General features: G+C 39.9%; 1 protein-coding gene across 6 annotated transcripts; it reads left to right on the top strand.

Moving 5' to 3' along the window:
• Positions 1 to 68: 68 nt before the first annotated feature.
• Positions 69 to 13,789, top strand: LOC306827945 (AP-1 complex subunit sigma-2). Of its 6 annotated transcripts, none has more exons than XM_079350075.1 (7): positions 69 to 191; positions 753 to 960; positions 3,232 to 3,340; positions 3,428 to 3,565; positions 5,099 to 5,129; positions 7,899 to 7,955; positions 9,365 to 9,556. In XM_079350075.1, exons 2-6 carry the CDS (start codon positions 782 to 784, stop codon positions 7,952 to 7,954), a joined length of 513 nt encoding a protein of 170 aa, XP_079206201.1. In that variant the 5' UTR covers positions 69 to 191; positions 753 to 781; the 3' UTR covers position 7,955; positions 9,365 to 9,556. The 6 variants fall into 6 exon arrangements, with proteins under 6 accessions (XP_079206201.1, XP_079206200.1, XP_079206203.1 ...); XM_079350074.1 differs by having other exon boundaries at positions 71 to 191; positions 782 to 960; XM_079350077.1 differs by lacking the exons at positions 5,099 to 5,129; positions 7,899 to 7,955; positions 9,365 to 9,556 and adding an exon at positions 13,573 to 13,789 and having other exon boundaries at positions 75 to 191; positions 782 to 960.
• Positions 13,790 to 18,644: the final 4,855 nt, after the last annotated feature.

The following is an 18,644-nucleotide window of genomic DNA, read 5'->3' as shown; positions in this document are numbered from 1 at the left end:
CACGTTCGCGAAGTTGAGTTAAAGCCTCGAAAAGGGCGGAGACTACGACTAATTGTCGGCCAATGAACATCGTTCTGAGCGCCTCATTGACCAATCACAAAGTCGATGCAAACCGGCGGCGTATGTCTCAGGGAGGCGTTTAGGAGGCTCGTTTTCTCCAGCGGAGAATACACTTCAGTGTTTTTGTCAAGGTAAGTGGTGAGAAGTGTGTTTTATATTTTTTTTAATCTTTTCTGTCCTGATGGAGTCATGTCGTGTTTCTAAAACAGGCTAGGCTGCTAAAGCTAACGGCTGAATAACGGCTGAATAACGGTAACGGTTCTTCCGTTCAGTGTGTTAATAACGGGGAAGGTTTTAGTGATGTTTGTGGTGTAACTTTTGATTACAAATTGTTGATTAAATAAAATAATGATCTAAATTGAGTGGAAAACTGAGCAAACGTGACAGACACAAAAATGAATAAATCTAAATAATTATCAAACTATTCTGTTTTCACGTTTTTAACTGAATCATCTTATTATTTTGATCAGTATGATTAGTCTGGCATCTGATTTATTTGTTTGAGCTCCTCCCACATCATTTCAAAACAATTTGGTTTTAAGTTGTCAGAATCAGTCACATTAATTTATATCTACATCCAGTTTTCACCATTAAAAAGTGACCAAATGTGTTGTTGTGATTGTGTTTGTTGTCTTTCTGCAGATGTCTCAAACCGCCCACTCACACCCATCATCTGTCATTGTGTTTCACAGCTCCCCTCTGTCTCCTCTCTGTATTTCAGATGCAGTTCATGCTCTTGTTCAGTCGACAAGGAAAGCTTCGGCTTCAGAAATGGTACGTGCCATTGTCCGATAAAGAGAAAAAGAAGATCACAAGAGAGTTGGTGCAGACGGTCCTGGCTCGAAAACCCAAAATGTGCAGCTTCCTGGAGTGGAGAGACCTGAAGATTGTGTATAAGAGGTGGGTAAAGAGTTGGGTTGTGTTCATGGGAAAGTGTGTTGTGGTTCAGCGCTCGCAGAATAGAGTTTTTCACACTTCCACGAGCAATTCATAGACCTGTCATCCCTGTCATCCTGTCAAACTGTGTTCAAAGAGACGAGAGCATCATGGCTGCACGCAGACTCCAACAAGAGGCTATTAATTTTGCCTCATTATATCCTGTTGCTGTGCCAACGGACAGGCTGGCAGACTATTTATGAACCCGGGTGACCCAACAAGGCCAGACAAACACAGCACGCACCAGACTGTGACTTTGCACCATTTCACAACAACAACTTAAATTCATATAGTTTTTTTTTTTTTTTTACTTATTTCCACCTCTTTATTTTCATGTACTTGATGTTTTTTTGTTTCATTAGAGTCTGATTAGGTCCAATTTGGTGTCATTTTATCTGTAAGGAAATCTTGTCATACAGCAATGGTGAGACTTTATTTTTCTCCAACCGACTCGTTTTAAACCGTTTCTTAAAAGTAAGAGGTGTTGATATTATTCATTGGTGTATTTATCGAATGTGAAGGGGAAGAGGTTAGACACTTGTTTTTAGCCATTATTGTTGAGACATCCCAGTTTGAGACATTTTGAACCCTTTTTCTTTTATATTTTGACATGTAGTGGAACAAATTGAAAATGAAAAGGTGTCGGGTCAGATTTATGCCCTGTAGCCAACTGAGCCCGACAACATCCGGAGGGAAAAGGGTTTTCATGCAACACTGACATTAATTTCTGTGATTAATAACCCTTTTTAAATATTGCAAAGGAGATCTGACAAGCAAATATGGAAGTATGCTAAAAAGCTTAAATCTTAAATCCTAAATAGTCACAAAGATCAAACGTGTTGTTCTTTTTCACTTTTATCAAATTAACAAAGACAAGCACCAAGTCTTCACATTTGAGAGGTTGGAGAAGCAGCGAAACAAGGAATACATTTGCTTTAATGATAACTAAACTCATTCATCTCTGCTCTTTCCTGTCAGTTGACTAAATGTTGCAGCTCTCTGAACATCGTGACGAGCTCAGGTTTATGCAGCCCAACTCCCCTAAATGTCTACTGGTTGTTATTTTGTCAACCAGTTTAAAAATGCCCCCTTGAGAGTCATGATGAAACCTGCTCTTCATAGATTTCACTGCCTGCTGGCTCTCCATGTGAGTCAGCTACAGTAAAAGTGCTGTCTCACTTCTCTGTGCCACAAACGGCTACACCACTGAGCTGAGGTCTTTGTGTTTCCGGAGCTTGGCCGTGCCTTGCATTCACTCAGCAAACGAGGATGCAGAGAAGCAGCTGAGAATACAAAGTGAATAACTGCAGTTGATAACCTCAGAGTCCCATGTCGAGTTTGTCGTTTCCATGTTGCCCTCCCGCCCCGCTGTTCGTGAAGGATCAACTGACCCGCTCCTGTATTAGCCAATCATCACATGCTTATAGAATGCCTCAGGGATTACCAGGGATAAAGAAGCATGGCAGAATGAGGCTTAGCTCACACAGCCTCCTGCATCCTGCTGCTGGCTTTAAATGAATACCCTGTGCACAGTAAACAGCCATCTTTAATTTTAACAGAAGTGCTGTGTCAGCACTCCCACAGTAAGCTCGGAGACACGATATATCAGTTTGAGATTCTGTCTAATTGATAAAAATGCTAAAAGTCAGCTTTTCTTCTGTTTACTTTGTCCAGCTGAAGTTGCAGTGCTGCTTTGTTTGTCTTTGCTAAAGGTCACTATGCAAAATCCCCTTCACCATCTTTCTCTAACACTCATGTGTGTCCTTATTCTGTCTACAAACCCGTAATAAGATAAGTCTATTCTCTCCGTCTTCTGCCTGCTCCACTTTTCAGAAAATGTGTGCTCAAACAGGCCGTTTTAAGATTCTCCCTTTTGTGACATCACAAAGGGCAGTGACCCCTCCCCCAGGTGGGTGACACTCCCACAGTTGCCCTCTGAGTCTGCCCTCTCACTGTAAACAATAGGACATGGAGCGAGAAAGCACAAGCCATGTCCCCTTCCAGAAAGGGGGCGTGGTCAGACACCGCTCATTTACATAATTAAAGCTACAGACACAGAAACAGCCTGTTCTGAGCAGGGCTGAAATAGAGGGGTTTATACACATGATCAAATACAGGATCAGAGTGGATTTACAACAACACACTTCAGAAGCATTCAAAGACTACTAAAAGTTATTATGTGACCTTTAAATGCTGATGGTGCGTTAAAGTCTGCTCTCTTGTCACATGTTGCAGATATGCCAGTCTGTACTTCTGCTGTGCCATAGAGGACCAGGACAACGAGCTCATCACGCTTGAGATCATCCACAGATATGTGGAGCTGCTGGACAAATACTTTGGCAGCGTGAGTTTCTGCTGTCTGATCATTTCTGATTAATTTAATTAATTTAGTTAATGTTGTGTGTTTTTTTTATTCATTTCTGGGCAACAGGTGTGTGAGCTGGACATCATTTTCAACTTTGAGAAGGCTTATTTCATCCTGGATGAGTTCTTGTTGGGCGGAGAAGCTCAGGAAACGTCCAAAAAGAACGTATTAAAGGCCATCGAGCAGGCCGACCTACTGCAGGAGGTAAGGCCTTTAATGATATCGATGTGGGAACAAAAGCAGTGTCATACTAATGAGTTTCTCTCTCCTGCTGCTGCATCATTAGTAATCTGCCCCCACTCTCCACTGCAACACTGTCGACATTTGTGAAATTCAGATCAAAGCCAGTTTGAAAGAGAGAGAGAGAGAGAGAGTGCAGAGGATCAGAGTCTGAGGGATGAATTCACAAAGAGAGGACAGCACCAGGACTCGCATACGTTATCCGTTATCATAATGCATGAAGCAAAGTGCAGTGATGAGTTCATGCCAAGACAACACCCGACTTGATAACAGTAGTTCAGTCGAAACGCGAGAACACCTTGCACGACGAAGGCTCCTCTTGAGCATGTTCTTCAGCTAGCAGCGACTCTCTGAAGACACTCATAATCTTCATCAGCTGCATGTGATTGTTTGCCATGGTGTTTGTGAATGAGACTTCCTGCAGCTGGGTGTATGTGCATGGAATGGAGTCAGTGTTACGCCGTATGTTGCACAGTTACTCAAACATTAACGTGCATGAAGGAGCATCAGGAGACTATTTGCTTGTGCAGTTACAGATGCTTTCCTCTCCAAGAATGTGCTCTGAGAAAAAGACACTTTTTCTATTTCCTGATTTTGCAGGTGGAGCAGAACTTGTTCTGTACGATCTTATTTTTCTTTACAATAGTGCTGCTTACTCCTTAAAAGTGATCAACTTTAAGAATTCAGCCCAGATATATCTGATATTGTCTACAATCACTCCTGGTCCTTTTCATTTCACATGTCTGTTTACATTTTGTCATCACACTACACTTTGTGGCATTTAGCTTTTTATCCACAAGTTGGGTTTCCACTTCACTCAGCGGTTACAATAGTCATGCAGATATTTGTCTCCCCAGCGTCATGCCTTGAAGGTGAACGAGCAGAGTTTAAAAACGGAGAGTTGTAAAAATAAATCTGTTAGTTTTCAGCTGTTTAATTCATTTTAAATGATGTAAATAGTCCTTGAGTTAGTGTGAGTACACAAGTATGATGATCCCTGATTCAGGGTTTATTTAATATGAATATTAATTTCAGTTTTTTTCCACCTTGATGTCTCCTTGGGTTTAAAACAGTGACGGACCTCTGAGAGACTTCGAACATGTTACAAACCAAACAACTAATCAGGAGAAAAATCCAACAGTTTCTTTGACTCTAGAAATGGTAATAAAAAACTAAAATGTTGGGTTTGTGTAAGCGCTAACACTGACACACGTCAGTGACGTCAGTTCGATTCAGCTCAAGAGAGGCAGACTGACTCGGTACAGCTTCTGCACTCTGATTGGTTACCTCCTTTCCTCCTGTCTTATTGATTCAGATTGTATGACATGATGATATGACAGCCATCATGCAAGCCTTTTTCTCTGTGTGTTGATTCCTTGTGATTGGCTGCTCACTGCTTTATTGTCTTTCATTTGTTGTGTTTGAATCTTCATCTCTGCTCATTATCTCTCTCTCTCTCTCTCTCTCTCTCTTATTCTTGACCATTGTGATTTGCAGAATATAGACTTTCAGATGCGTCTGTTCTCAGGTATAGTTTGTTGAAATCAAACATAACCCTCACTGTAGTCTTAGCTCAATAGATGACTAATAGATTCCCAAATAACCCTCCAGAGTCCGCTGAAACAACAAACCATTAACAGAAATATTTTCAGAGTCAGGACCACACGGGAGATATTTAGTTACTGGTTTGTTTTTCTGCTTAATATTAACCGTCTGATGTAATCCAATAAGTCTTCATCAGCAGCTTAGCGACATGATGTTTGAGATTAGCGGTACATTCAGTCGTCTGCATTATTAAAGATTACTTGTTTTTAATTGACACAAAAGAAGCCGACATTGTGTCGCACGTTTAAACTGTAACACTGACGAGTTGAAAGGTTGAAGTGAGAGGAGCTCAGGTTTCAGCTCAGATACAAAGCCTCATTGTGTGTTCTGCTCAGGCCACACACACACACACACACACACACACACACTTCATATGCATGGTGCTTGATTACAGTAGTTTACAGAAGGAAAACAAAACCCAGCGTCACTGCTCGTATCAGAAACTAAAGCAGGAGCTTAAATGTATCAGATGCCTTTATTGTAGTAATTAAATAGTCGTTCTTGTATAATCCTGATGACTGTTCTTTACATAGATGGAGACATCAATGACTAATACATACTCAAAGTTTTAGATCAGCTCCAGTAGACTTCTTCAGTTAGTCTTTAATAAGACCTTTGAGGACTGACTGCAGGAGCAATTTTATTTATGTCGCACATTTCAACAAGAAGACAATTCAAAAGCATCATGACAGGAAAGAAAAGAAACATTACAATAGAAAATTTAGAAGTCCCTGAAATTATTAAAATGTAAAATATGTAAAAAGTAAGAATAGTAAGAACATAAAAAGAGTTAAAAGTTACAGTGCAGAGTGAAAGATGATCTTTATTTAAATAGTTTAGGTAACGGCAGCTGTAAACAGGTGAGTCTTTAACCTGGAGCTGGAGTTTGTTCTAGACATTTCGGGGTTCGGGTTCTGACTCAGGGAGACAGACCTGGACCAAACAAAACCTGGGCGGTCCGATCAGAGTAGATCCATTAAAAGTTCTTGTTGTTCGTCACTGACAGGATCCGATTGTTACGCTCGGACGACAGCATGTAGATGATCCCTGCATAAATAGATTTTATGATTAAGAGGAAAATAATATTTTAAATGGCCAGCAGGGGGCCTCGTGCAGATCCTGAGCCGAATCTAAGTTTATTTGTGTTGTTTTTATTACTTTTGGATCATTTTAAATAATTATCTTAAATCCAGTAGAGAAAAACACCAAGAAGCAAACCCATCCAGAACCTTCCTGTTTTTTTTGCCGTTGGAGTCTGATGGTAACTGAGTGATGTAACTGCTGCTTGTGGTTTCAAAATAAAGCTCTCACCTAGACAAAAGAGACGTTTAGATTCTCTTTGTCATCTTGTCAGTGATGTTGTAACTACTAAACTACTGGAGCAACAACTGAAAGTTTTTGGACCCTTTTCTTTGTTGAGAGCGTAAATTTGTCAAAATCTGAACCAGGCTCTAAAACAAATCAAGATGTCTCCTTTAATGGGAAACATTGATTCTTCCTAAGGTTGAGCCATTTAAATGAGTCACTGTTTAGAATTGATTCAGTCTTTGAAAAGGACACGCATGTATTTTTAATGTGTCACACTCTGCTCGATATAAACAGTACTGCAGGAGGCTCGTATGAACTCATCATCGTCTGGAGGTTTATCACAACATTTCGACCACAGTGCTCATCATTATATTTTGAAGATGAGAAACAACCAGCAATGATTCAAAGCAGACAGGTGTAGAGCAAATCGAAATAAGAAGTCTGTAGTTTAAATGCACATGATGAACTTCAGGTTTATTTTGAACCTTCTGTGATACATTCATTGGTGGTCGTGATTGTAGCTGTTCACGGATTATCATCCAGCTGGACCATCAGGCACTCGAGAGACCAAACTGACCGGTCATCTGACTCTAACTCTCTACATGTGGACATTACAATACAGTAATAAAAGTTTAAATGACTCTTTAATAAAAATAACAAATGTATTCCTATAATAAAGGTGTATTTTTACAGTTTTCTGATTCTCAACAAAACCCATGAAAAGTCCAAAAACAACAATATGTAAATATCTGTAGGCTGTCTGTTTGTCTTCTCCTCAGGAGCAGGTAACGAGTCAAACACCAGATCCAGCTTCTAGACTCAGGTGCTATAAGTCTGAAAAACATGATTCTTTTGCCGTCTCAACGTGGTCACATCATATTTAAAATTCAAACAAGCCTCTGTCACCTGAGCAGCTGCACATTAAATAAGGAGCGATCATTTGGTCACCAGACTCCTCGTCAGGCTCGTTTCTCATGTTAATTATTCGATGTGATACATCACCATGAGCATGCAGGGTCGAAGGTCAAGTTGTTATCAGAGTTGACTCAGGGACACATTTGGAAGAGTGCCTCTGGTTTTAAAGCCTTAGTGCACCAGAGTGAAGTCATTACACAGAAAACAGGGGATTTGGCTTTTTTAATAAGCCGGATGTTACTTTGGTGCCGGTGAGCGTCTTTTAAAAATAACAACGTCTCTGAGGATCTCCTGCCCGGCTCCGCTCTGTAAGACCTCCGAGATGAGCTCGGCTCAGACTTCCTCATAAAGAGGGTTTTGTTACAGTGGTGGATTCTCCCCGAGCCCCCGTGTAGAGACTGTAGAGACCCTGAGAAAGCAGTTCACTGATTTGTTCCGTTTGCTCACTTTTGAAATGTTTGCCTCCCAGGTGTGATGGTCCCAAACATGGTCTCTGAGTCTTCTGGTCTTTTCCAGACCAGCTGAGGTGACTTCTCTCCGTCTGTGGATTTTACTGATAGAGCCCTGTAGTCATAACGTGTCCCAGTCGTCTGATCCTGCCCTCATGTCTCTAGTTAGTCTCTCCACAGCTGAACGTACGTGTTTGTGTTGAAAAAAAAAAGTGTGTCATCATCATTTGTCTTGGTTTCTCATTTCTGTGTAACATTTCATTGTCTCTACCTGGTGTGTTTTAAATGATTACATTTCTGATCAAATGAGTTAGCATTTTAGCGCCATGGGTTCTGAAGTCTAGAAGTCGATGTGGATTTTGAATGTGTTTGTGGTCAGACGCCTGAATTAAGGTCAGTGGTTAACGCAAGCTTTGTTAGACGACATAAACTACGTTAGCTAAGACCCCCACGTGTGAATTTTAAAGTTTTTACGCGTACTTTTACGCATAGGCGGTTGCTAACAAATGGCTAAATAAGATTACAGTGGTTGTCACGGAGACATTAAACGTCATCACGCCGGGAACTCTCTCCCTAATCCTCCTTACATCCTCTAGTCATGTTTTTCACTGCTCTTGTAAATATTAAGTTTATGAACAACTTATTAAGCTAACGTTTAGCTAGCTTGTCAAAACCGCTGATTAGATCGATGAAGCATAACGGTCATGACGTCAAAATCAACCGTAACGCGGTGTAGTTAGCTTGTAGCAGAATGTTAGCATTTTACTTCTCTCCACTGCATTAACTCTTCAAACTTCATATAAATGATGTTCATCTGTAAAGATTATCCTGCTGAACTAAACAGCTACACATCAGAAACGTATGTTTGACACAGAGCTTATTTTCTGCAATGATCCAAAATCCAATGCAGAAATCTCAGAGAAGAATTCTCGTTCGAACCCGTGTTCGTTATTCATGTTCCAGGTTTTCATTTACAAATTGTGAAGAAATCCAAACAGTTCAGGGACACCTTTTCCATCGTTTTCATTTACTTCTGGACTTTTAAGCACAATTTAATGAACAGACATAAAAACAATCTTTAATGTGCTTTAGATCAGGTAAGTAAAAAAAAAAAAGTAATAAAAAATCACTAAAGCCATTTACAGCCTCCATAAATAGATGGATGAATATGCTGATTTGCTTCTCTGCTCAGAATGATTTGAGTAAATCAATTCTGTAAACTAATACGAAGCTTTCACAAAGAGACGGCGAGAAAAGCTCGACAGAGACGGGGTCGATGGATTCTGTCTCACACCAGTTTCATCCTGGAGGTTGTTTCCTCAGTGTATCCAACCTTTAACAGGCCTGTTTGTGTTGAGAGTAGTGTGTTTGCAGTGACCCCCCCCCCCCTTCATTCTGCTGCATTGTTTCCTGCATGTCCTGTGAATAAAGTCTTCTGTCACTGGGTGTTGTGTTGTTTTCTAAGCCGTGTGTTTCTCTCCCTCAGCCCCGTCATGAGTACTTTAATGTGCCTGTGTACTGACTGGCTGCCATCACTGCTGCTGCTGCTGCTGCTGCTCTCCACTCTGCATGTTGAGCGCCTCAGTGCCTGACACCTCTCTGTCTGCACCCTCCTCACCTGTCACTCTCATTGTTCGGAGGATGTAGAAAAATAAATTATTCTGAGCTCACAGTTCAACCAGATGCATGACAGTCATGATGTGTTGCAGTTTAAAAAGTCAAAATGTACGATAAGGAGTCTCATGTGGTGCAAGTTTGTCCCACATCTGTATGAATTGTATAATTGATAGAGTCTGCAGTGATATATCCAGACATGACTGTCATTTGTCCTCTAATGGTTTGTTTCATTGCACCATTTCACCTTTTTTTTTTTTTTCTAATTTTGACATTATGACCTCAAAGTTTGTCTAAAATGTATTGACATGGCTTTATTTATGAATCTTAAATTTGCATTAAGGTTGCAAGCAATGTGACACACAAACGTTAATTGAAGCTTTCTAATGTTGCCCAAACTAAAATCTGCCTTCAGCCTCAACGGTTAGTTTGGTGCCCTGACTTTAAAGGGGCTATATGTAACTTTCAATACTGCGTTTACAGCGATTCTGCATGTCAGGCGAACTACCTAACGGCCAAATGATTGATATACAGCTACAAGCGACATATACATGTGTAACTTTTTACATGTATAAATTGTTATTTATCGGCCCCTAATAAGCGAACGCTTAACTGATGTGGAAAAAGTAGATTCAAAAAGAAATCGGCTCTGACTTTGCTCCGGAGCTCCAGCCTGTGTATGTTCGGAGCTCTCACAGGCGGACACACTCATCACACACTCCTGCTCTCCCTACACTCAGAGACACACAGACTCTCACACATGTATGACCTCTGACCTCCTCTGGAAACATTATACCCGTAAATATCCAGTGTTTCAGGCCGATGTTAATGCCGTATGAGCATGTATGACGAGCACGCGAGGGAGGGAGAGCGAGCGAGCGACAGGTTTCTGGTGCAGTTCGCCTGAAGGCCATGCGGTGTCGCTACAAACAAAGTGTTTTTTGAGAGTTAGATACAGCACCTTTAAGTTTAGGCAGGTTAAAAGAAAACTTGGATAAAATCAGTCCCTGTTATTGTGTTTTTGCACAGCTCAGCAAATTCCTGTCCCTGCATCAAAATCACACAACAAGAAGAGCGTCAATCTACTGCCGTACATTAATCAGTTAGTTAGCATTGTAACGGGCAGCTGGGTGCAAAAATATGATTTTAGCTGGGATCAACTTTGGTTTCATCCGATCTTTTTTCGAGTTTTTGAGAGAGAAGAATTGAGCAGAAGTGATCAAAGCCTGCTCAGCCAACTGATGGCCATCAGCAAAGTGACTGAGTTTCTCAAAGTCAATGTGTCATATATGAAACAGAAGAAAGACCTGAATTCATTACAACTTCAAAATAATTGAATCATTTAGGAGGAAACATCAGAGAAAACGTCCTGGAGGTGGAGGTTACCATCTACAGACTTCAGTGATGTCTGATTTTCATGAAGTCCTTTATGTTGATCCGTGCTTGTAAGACCAGGTGCAGAAAGTCGATCCCCCTGTGTGCACAGTAACTAAAAAGCACCAGTGTTCATGTAAACACAGATCCGCTGACTCCTTTGTGTTTCTCGTTTAGATCCCAGTTTATTCTCAGTTCGTCATTGTTCTGACTTAAACGTGTTCGTCCAGCCAGTCTGGTGTTTCCCTTCATCCTTTGATTGTGTATTCATGGGAGTAGTATCAGTCTGTCACATGTCATTTTATATGCATTTACTCGCAGGTATTTATATTCTCTAGTTCTCAAGTGGTTGTTGTCATGATTAAAATAATCCTAGCTCAGACTTGTTATTTTAAATCCTTTTATCTTCTTTTTAAATCCACTTTCCAGGTTCGTCGTTTTACTGAATTTAATGTTGAAGAAATGTTTGTGTTTGCACAGATTTAACTCCAACTCTTAGACTTTTTACATCCTGATAATTGTCAGTATTATCAACACAATAACACATCATTAATAATCATAAATAGACACTTACCTACAGCACTTAAATGTTTTGTCTGATCTGTCTTTTATTTTTCTAAAGACTGTCATGATACATTGCAGATATTTCATTACTGTATATAACTGAAATAATAAATTCTTTATGATTCTTTGCCGTAAGCACTCTGTTGTGTTTTCTCTCTGTTTTTATCAAATGTTTCCTCCACGTCTGTTCGGTCATCGAGTTATTTTACTGATAACTTGATGATCTGTCTGCTGAATGCTGCTGAGCTCCTCTGTTTGTGCAGATGAAGATGTTTAGCCTACATATTAATAAAAAGGGATTTGTCATTCCAGCAAAATCCATCCTTGGAGTGAGGAGTCTGTAATTGGTGAATAATTCAAAGTTTACGTTTTGGGCTGAACATTTTACTCTGAAAATGAAACGACACTTCAGAAGTCAGTGTGCAGAAGTGAGCAGGTTTTTGTTTTTTTCTTCCTCTTACATAAAGTCGGTTTTCAGTCTGCTGCTCTGATGTGACTCCTCTCTTTACTTTGTGCTCAACCTCACTTTAGGATGCCAAAGTAAGTGCTTCTCTTCCTTTCTGCTGCACGCTCACAGCACTCACATTCCCCTTCATGGTGTTTTTGTTGTTTTATGATTTGTGACTCGTCAGCTACAGTGTGTTGCTGCGCACAAAAAAAGAGAGAATATGAACTGGTCATTCACAGTGCACATTGTGATTGAAGCTGGCTGCACACGACCACGCCCTGAAAGCATCAAACTTCAAATGTTCTTAAAATGTATTTATTTTTAAGTTTATTTGAAAACAGGGACAGTGCACATTAATAACGTTTCTGTAAATGCGGCAGAATTAGCCAAAGGGCTATTTTTCATCTGTAGTCCCCGGACAGATGTTAAAGTCATCCTAAAAACAGGAAAAACAGACAGAACAGAATATTAAAAATAAGAAAAAAATGAGAAAGTAACTGGCCAAGGCAATCTGCAAATCACGCACAGCAGTTAACAACATAACAAAATAACACATCATCAATCAGAAACATCATTTAACACATCCTCAAAAACATGCAGCACAGAAACCCATGACGCGTGACACATCACACCACAGCATGTAACGCAGAAGCACAGACACAAAGGCATGCATACACAATAAAAGCAAGACCACAATAAGACATGCATGCCGACACATGAAGGCAGACAGACAACAGCAAGATGGCTGCAGGTTCAGCACAGGAAGGTGCAATCTAGTCAGAGACAGAACTGAGCACCAAATTCAATAAAAACCCAACTGGGGCAACATTACATGATTCATGGGGGGGGGGGGGGGGGGGGGGGGGGGGGGGGAGTATATGCATGTCCTTGCCAGTCATTAGTTTCAGACACTCAGCTAATCAACATCTAGTTGCAGTTATGAAGACAAAAAAATCCCCCACATCAGTGCACCTGCAATGACCAGGAAATCAAACCTTAAGCCAGCTAAAGGTGCTAAATGTATTCTTCTGCTGTTAATCGTTTTCATTACAGGCTTCGTTTGATCCCAACAAATCAAATGTATTGATAACATGAGAAGGATTTCATTCCAGTAAGATTCATAATTCATAACCACGTTTCCTTCATCGTTATACTTTATCTCGATTCTATATTTTAATTTCACTCAGTGAGTCGAGAGTGAACTCACCATTCAGTGTGATCAAGTTGCTTTCCCTTCAGTTAATCAAAATGAACCCATAGTTTTAGAAAGCCCCTCATGTAAACAAAGCTTCATGTAAAGAGTAAAAAAAAATGAAAAAAAACTTTCGAAATGGAATCAAAGTTAAACTCTTTAAACGTTCAAATTATGGCATCAATTTCCAATATTCAATATTATTTTAAATGTCTTGTTGTCATGTCGTGTGATGTAAACATCTTGATCCATAGTAGGAAACTTTGCTCACAAATGACAGCGTTTCATTTCCAGGAGCGAGTCAGAATAGACACGCTGAGGTGTGTGACTGTTTGCACAAACACGGTTACACCATGACATTACACCACAGCGTTTCTGTGTGTGTGTTCACTGAAGTGCTTCTGCTGTTGTTGTGTGTGTCAGTATGTGTGTGTGTGTGTGTGTGTGTTGTGTAACTCAGCGGGCTCTTCACAGGAGTTGTGGTTCGTGTCTCCCTCCACAGGAAGCAGAGACCCCACGCAGCGTGTTGGAGGAAATTGGACTGACATAAAGCGGGTTGTCCTCGCTCTCATCCGCCCGTCACACACTCGTCCATCTGCCCGATGCTCTGCTGTGCTGAGACGGCGGGGAAACCTGCAATTCACCTTGAGCCACTCAAACACAAAAAAATCACAAACACACATGAATCTGCCTTTGTTTTCTGCTTCTTCTTCTTCTTCTTCTTCTTCTTCTTCTGCTTCTTCTTCTTCTTCTTTCAGAGACAACAATAATGTATCAGTTCTATCAGGTATGAAGTTTTTTTTCTTCTTCTTCAGATTTCCAGAGTGATGATGTTTACTGTGAGACATGCGGCTCAAAGTTCTTTGTGTTTTTGCTGATTTCTAATCAACTGTCCTGAACTGCAGTTTCAGTGTGACCACTCTACTCTGTGAAGTTTATATACTGTATATTTGATTTTCTTAAACAGAGTCCAACATGTATTTAGTTAGACTTGTAAAATAGGATATAATATTGTAAATGGAAGTCAAAGTATTACATTAGCTGAACCAAAGAATCATGTCGAATCTTTAAGAGTTTACTTTGTGTTTGTGATGTCCGTATTTTCAAGAGCAAAGTATTTCTCCTCTGATTTTTACCACCTTCACGTTCATTGTCACTGCAGTCTGAGGGGACTTCTTTAAAGACAGAAATACACACATGGCATATAGTGAGGATGCTCTCAGCTCATAGACCATGAGTCACTGCTGACCCACTTTCTGATGTCAGGATCACAGTAACTGCTTCAGGCCGTAATCACTTACAGGCACCCACTTATTCAAAATCAAAGACTCTGTTGCACGTCAGCTTCATAGTAAGTGGTAAAAACACTTCAGGCTTGATTCACTTAGAGGCTGCTAATATCTCCAAAGATGATGCATCATTTTGCTCTAACTATCCGCTCCGTCTGAAGGTCTAATTAGCAAAGCATAGTGCGTTAAAAACATTGAGGTGCAAACCTCAAAAAAGTGGTTTTGTTCATTTACTGTCTTAACCCAAATTAAGTCTCAAATGTGTCGACACACTTTCATTTTACGAAGTGGAATTCACTTGATTGACATGAGAAAGTGGCTGATCCTTCCCTAAACTACTGCGTATTCAAATATTTGCAGCACTGGCATTCAGAGACGCTGTTTGCTCTGCAGAGCAGTGAGGAAACATTTAACCCTTTGTGTGTGTTTTGTGTCTTTTTGACTCATTCACTCGTATGTGAGTCAGGCTCAGAGTTGAGTTTAGTTTGTTTTACAGTTTTGATTGCTGTTCCATCCAAGCTCGTGTGAGGAACTTAAACATAAAACACCAGATGTTGTTGGTGGTTTGAAGTTATTTATTACAAAAGAAGCAAAGTTGTGATACATAATAAAAAACGAGGCAGACTGAATGATAGCGCCTCGAATCAATAAAGTAAAACAGACCGACTCTAAATAAGTGTTTTGAAAAACTTACTTTCTAATTAGTGAAAAGGAATGAACATTTAACTTGACTAATTTACTCTCATCCAATGAACAGCAGCACTAACCCAGAACAAAACTAATTCTAAAGTGTGTGTGTGTGTGTGTGTGTGTGTGTGTGTGTGTGTGTGTGTGTGTGTGTGTGTGTGTGTGTGTGTGTGTGTGTGCAAGGTTGTTTGTGTGCGTGTTCGTAACAATTACCAAGTTGCGTCATCCGTGAGCACGAACCAAAAACTTCTTAAACCAACAGCCAATGAGAGCAATGAAACATCTGACTAAGCGTTAGGCTGCCATGTTGGGTGTCTACTTCCAACGTCTAATTCACTCTGTCTAAATCCGCTTGTTTCGCATGACCTGATTAAGAAGCAAACCGAATGAAACGGGGACCAGACCGGTCTGCCAGAGCAAATCAAACTGGATTACTAAGTTGGTCTGGTTCTCAGGCTGGGTGACATGAAGTGAAGCATTCTCTCTCTTCCTGAAAAAAACACATTTATGACAAAAATTCTCCTCTGACTTCACAGATTTTATTCTTTTCGTCTTTTGCTCCTTTATAAGATAATACCTTCATATCACATGCGTTCATCGGATAGTTTAATGAGAAGTCTTGATGTAGGTGTAACATAAATCACTGTTTCCTTCTCTTGTGTAATACGTTGTGAGTAAACGAGTGCTCGTCCTACAATCCAATCAGGCTGAATCTTTCAGACGGACTCTCTTGTGTTTGAGTTTCTGGCTCAGTCAGCTCTTATTAAACATGTTCACTGTCTTTGCCACGTTCCCACGGTGATAGTGATTAAATCCCTCTGACAGACACATTCATCATACAGTACAGCTTGTGAACTGTGACAAATAAACTACTGTGATTCTGAAAACATATTAGTGCTAAAGGGACCATTTGAAATAGCAATCGTTTCATACATAGCAGACTGTTGAGGTGTGTTATTTATTTGTTCATTTATTTATTGGAGATTAAAGTAAGTTTGACCTTGTTTGTAAAAAGGGAAAAGACATAAAAATGCTTTGGACACAGGACGGTGCTCACGTCTTTAAAGCTGATTAAAATGTATTATTTCTGAACTGCTCACTCTTTTATTTTGCAGCATATTCGATCAATCACAGCTGGAAAAATGTCCTTCTCTTATTTGAGTACAGCTTCATAAAATGTTTAAATTAGTCTGTATTATATTGTAGATCTCCTAAATGTGACCAATAGGGCCGCTGTCATTCCCTGCTGTGTGTACAGTGTAGTTCATTACTGGACTTGTGTTTACATTCAGAGGATGCATTTTGGTTTCATGTATTCCTGTCAAGTTCAGCAATAAACAGAGAAGAATCCTCTCTCCTCTGATTCATTCTGCACTCGTCACTCGCAGTTAGAGAGTGAATGTGTCACCGTGATGTTACACAGTGACTGAGATCAACGTGCGTGTCAGTTTTTAGAAAGTTGTCTTTGTTCCAGAAGGTCCCTCTCCAAAAAAATGTCTCATCAACAATGAATTGCTTTGATGAATCATTTGTTTTTGTCTTGGTAAAATCTATAAAATTAAATCAAAACTCTGATTTGAAATGTGTCTTACATCACAGAGGCAGAGGCTTAATAAAAAATAAGTATAAAATCAAAGATACAAACATCTGACACAACTTTCAAACAAGAACAGATATTCAGAGCCCTTAAACACGCTGATCTGGGATTCAGAAAAGAGTGTTTCAGTCTGACCTTATATTAAAATATGGGACCCTGTATCTCCGGTCTGATGGATTGAATAGTTCATATTCTGTGTTCAGAGTCTGGTTAGATCAGAGGGGATGCTGTTAGCCAGCCTCAACATGCTTTATATTGTATTTCATTTGTTGACAATCTGTTGGAGCAGTTTTGATTTTAAAGTAGTGAACAGACACAAGCTGAAGTAAAAAGGCTGACATAGTGGCATGATCACATGTTGTCTGTACAGTGGTGTTCAGAAGGCGCTATGCTACATATAAACTCTGCAGTTTACCTGTCAAACACGTTGTGTGCCGTGGCGTTACTGTGTTTGTTCTGGTGTGTTGTCGTGGTTGCTTCTTCAGTGGAAGGACGGTGTTGTTCAGACGGTTCTTTTAGGTAATTGTGGGGTTTTTTTGTTCGTTATATTTCGTGACAGTTTCAGCTTTTCTTCTCGTTGTTTTTGAAAGACGCTTATTTTGAGTCGATTTGTGTTTGACTTTGATTTTGTAATAAATAGTATTTTTGTAAATGATTACCTGTCTCTTTTCTTCCTCTCCTGGATTTTATTTTGTATCGTTACTTCCCTCATCCCCATTTCATCCCAGTGAACGGAACAACTCAACACGAGTTTTTTTTTTTAGAATTAGTGTTTTTCAGAAAACGTGAAAAATGGAGCCATATGTTGAATACATGATTTTTTTTAAATTATTTTACTTAATAAGGTTATGACAACAGATCACTATTGACATACTAAAAAAGTTTCTGCAAGTTTTGTAACAAAAAAATGGACTTAGTCACACTTTTGCACATGCCTCTGTGACTTAAGCAATTTAACACCTTCAATTCTGTCAACAATAAAGCATAACAGGTAGGTAGGTAGGTAGGTAGGTAGGTAGGTAGGCAGGTAGGTTGGTTGGTAGGTTGGTAGGTAGGTAGGTAGGTAGGTAGGTAGGTAGGTAGGTAGGTAGGTAGGTAGGTAGGTAGGTTGGTAGGTAGGTAGGTAGGTAGGTTGGTAGGTAGGCAGGCAGGCAGGCAGGCAGGCAGGCAGGCAGGCAGGCAGGCAGGCAGGCAGGTAGGCAGGTAGGTAGGTAGGTAGGTAGGTAGGTTAGTAGGCTTTATTCGTCAAATATGCTCCATGTTAACATACAGCACAGATGAAATTTCAATCCCCTCAACCCACAGTGAAAACCTGCAGTGCATTAAAAAACAAAAAAAGCACTGGGCTTAATGAACATGACAATTAAATAAAAAACAGCAATAAAAAAAAAGCAGTACTTTAAAAAAACAAATGCATACAGACACTGTCACTAATAATGCTGAGGAGGCACAAGCATCGCCTCACTTCACCTTCCAGCTCAACTGTGTTCTAATTGTTCTTGACTGATGCCTATTAATGGGGTTAACGTGTTTGGTTGGTCCTCTTCAAGGTGTACATGTGTCTGCCTGGCATCTTCAACAACATCAACAGGAGTGTTTAAGGTCATGTCTGCTCCATCTAAAACACAGTCTGTCAATTGTTTAGTGCATCTCCCCCAAAGAGGAAAAACATTTGAACAATGTTAGGTATACAATCCCAGATGGGGGAAAAAATAATAATAATAATTGCAGACACAACAAGCATACTGCAGTCAAATGGTGATATGATTATTAATATTATGTTCAAGTCACCCTCTGATTTAATTTATAAAAAAAAATCAATCCTTTGTAATTTTTCAAGCTGTTAGATTGTAATACAGTTGTCAAATCTCTCTTAATTAGATCCTATATCCTATAAGGAGGAAGAAATAAGACAAACATTTTTTTTCCACTTTCCACTCTTGGTCCAAAATAGCTTAGTCTGTGCACATCATTGAGCTAGCTTCATTAAGGTAGCTTTTC

This window comes from Symphodus melops (assembly GCF_947650265.1).
Source record: "Symphodus melops genome assembly, chromosome: 8".
In the NCBI taxonomy this organism is placed as follows: domain Eukaryota; kingdom Metazoa; phylum Chordata; class Actinopteri; order Labriformes; family Labridae; genus Symphodus; species Symphodus melops.
Note: the sequence above shows the minus strand (reverse complement) of the source record. Positions and strands in the feature narration are given on the sequence as shown.

Excerpts from the sequence above, each read along its gene's own strand:
- LOC306827945 (XM_079350075.1), top strand. The coding sequence starts at position 782 with ATGCAGTTCATGCTCTTGTTCAGTCGACAAGGAAAGCTTCGGCTTCAG. Across the intron at positions 3,341-3,427 it reads TGGACAAATACTTTGGCAGC|GTGTGTGAGCTGGACATCAT; the intron begins GTGAGTTTCTGC and ends TCTGGGCAACAG. Across the intron at positions 3,566-5,098 it reads AGGCCGACCTACTGCAGGAG|AATATAGACTTTCAGATGCG; the intron begins GTAAGGCCTTTA and ends TGTGATTTGCAG.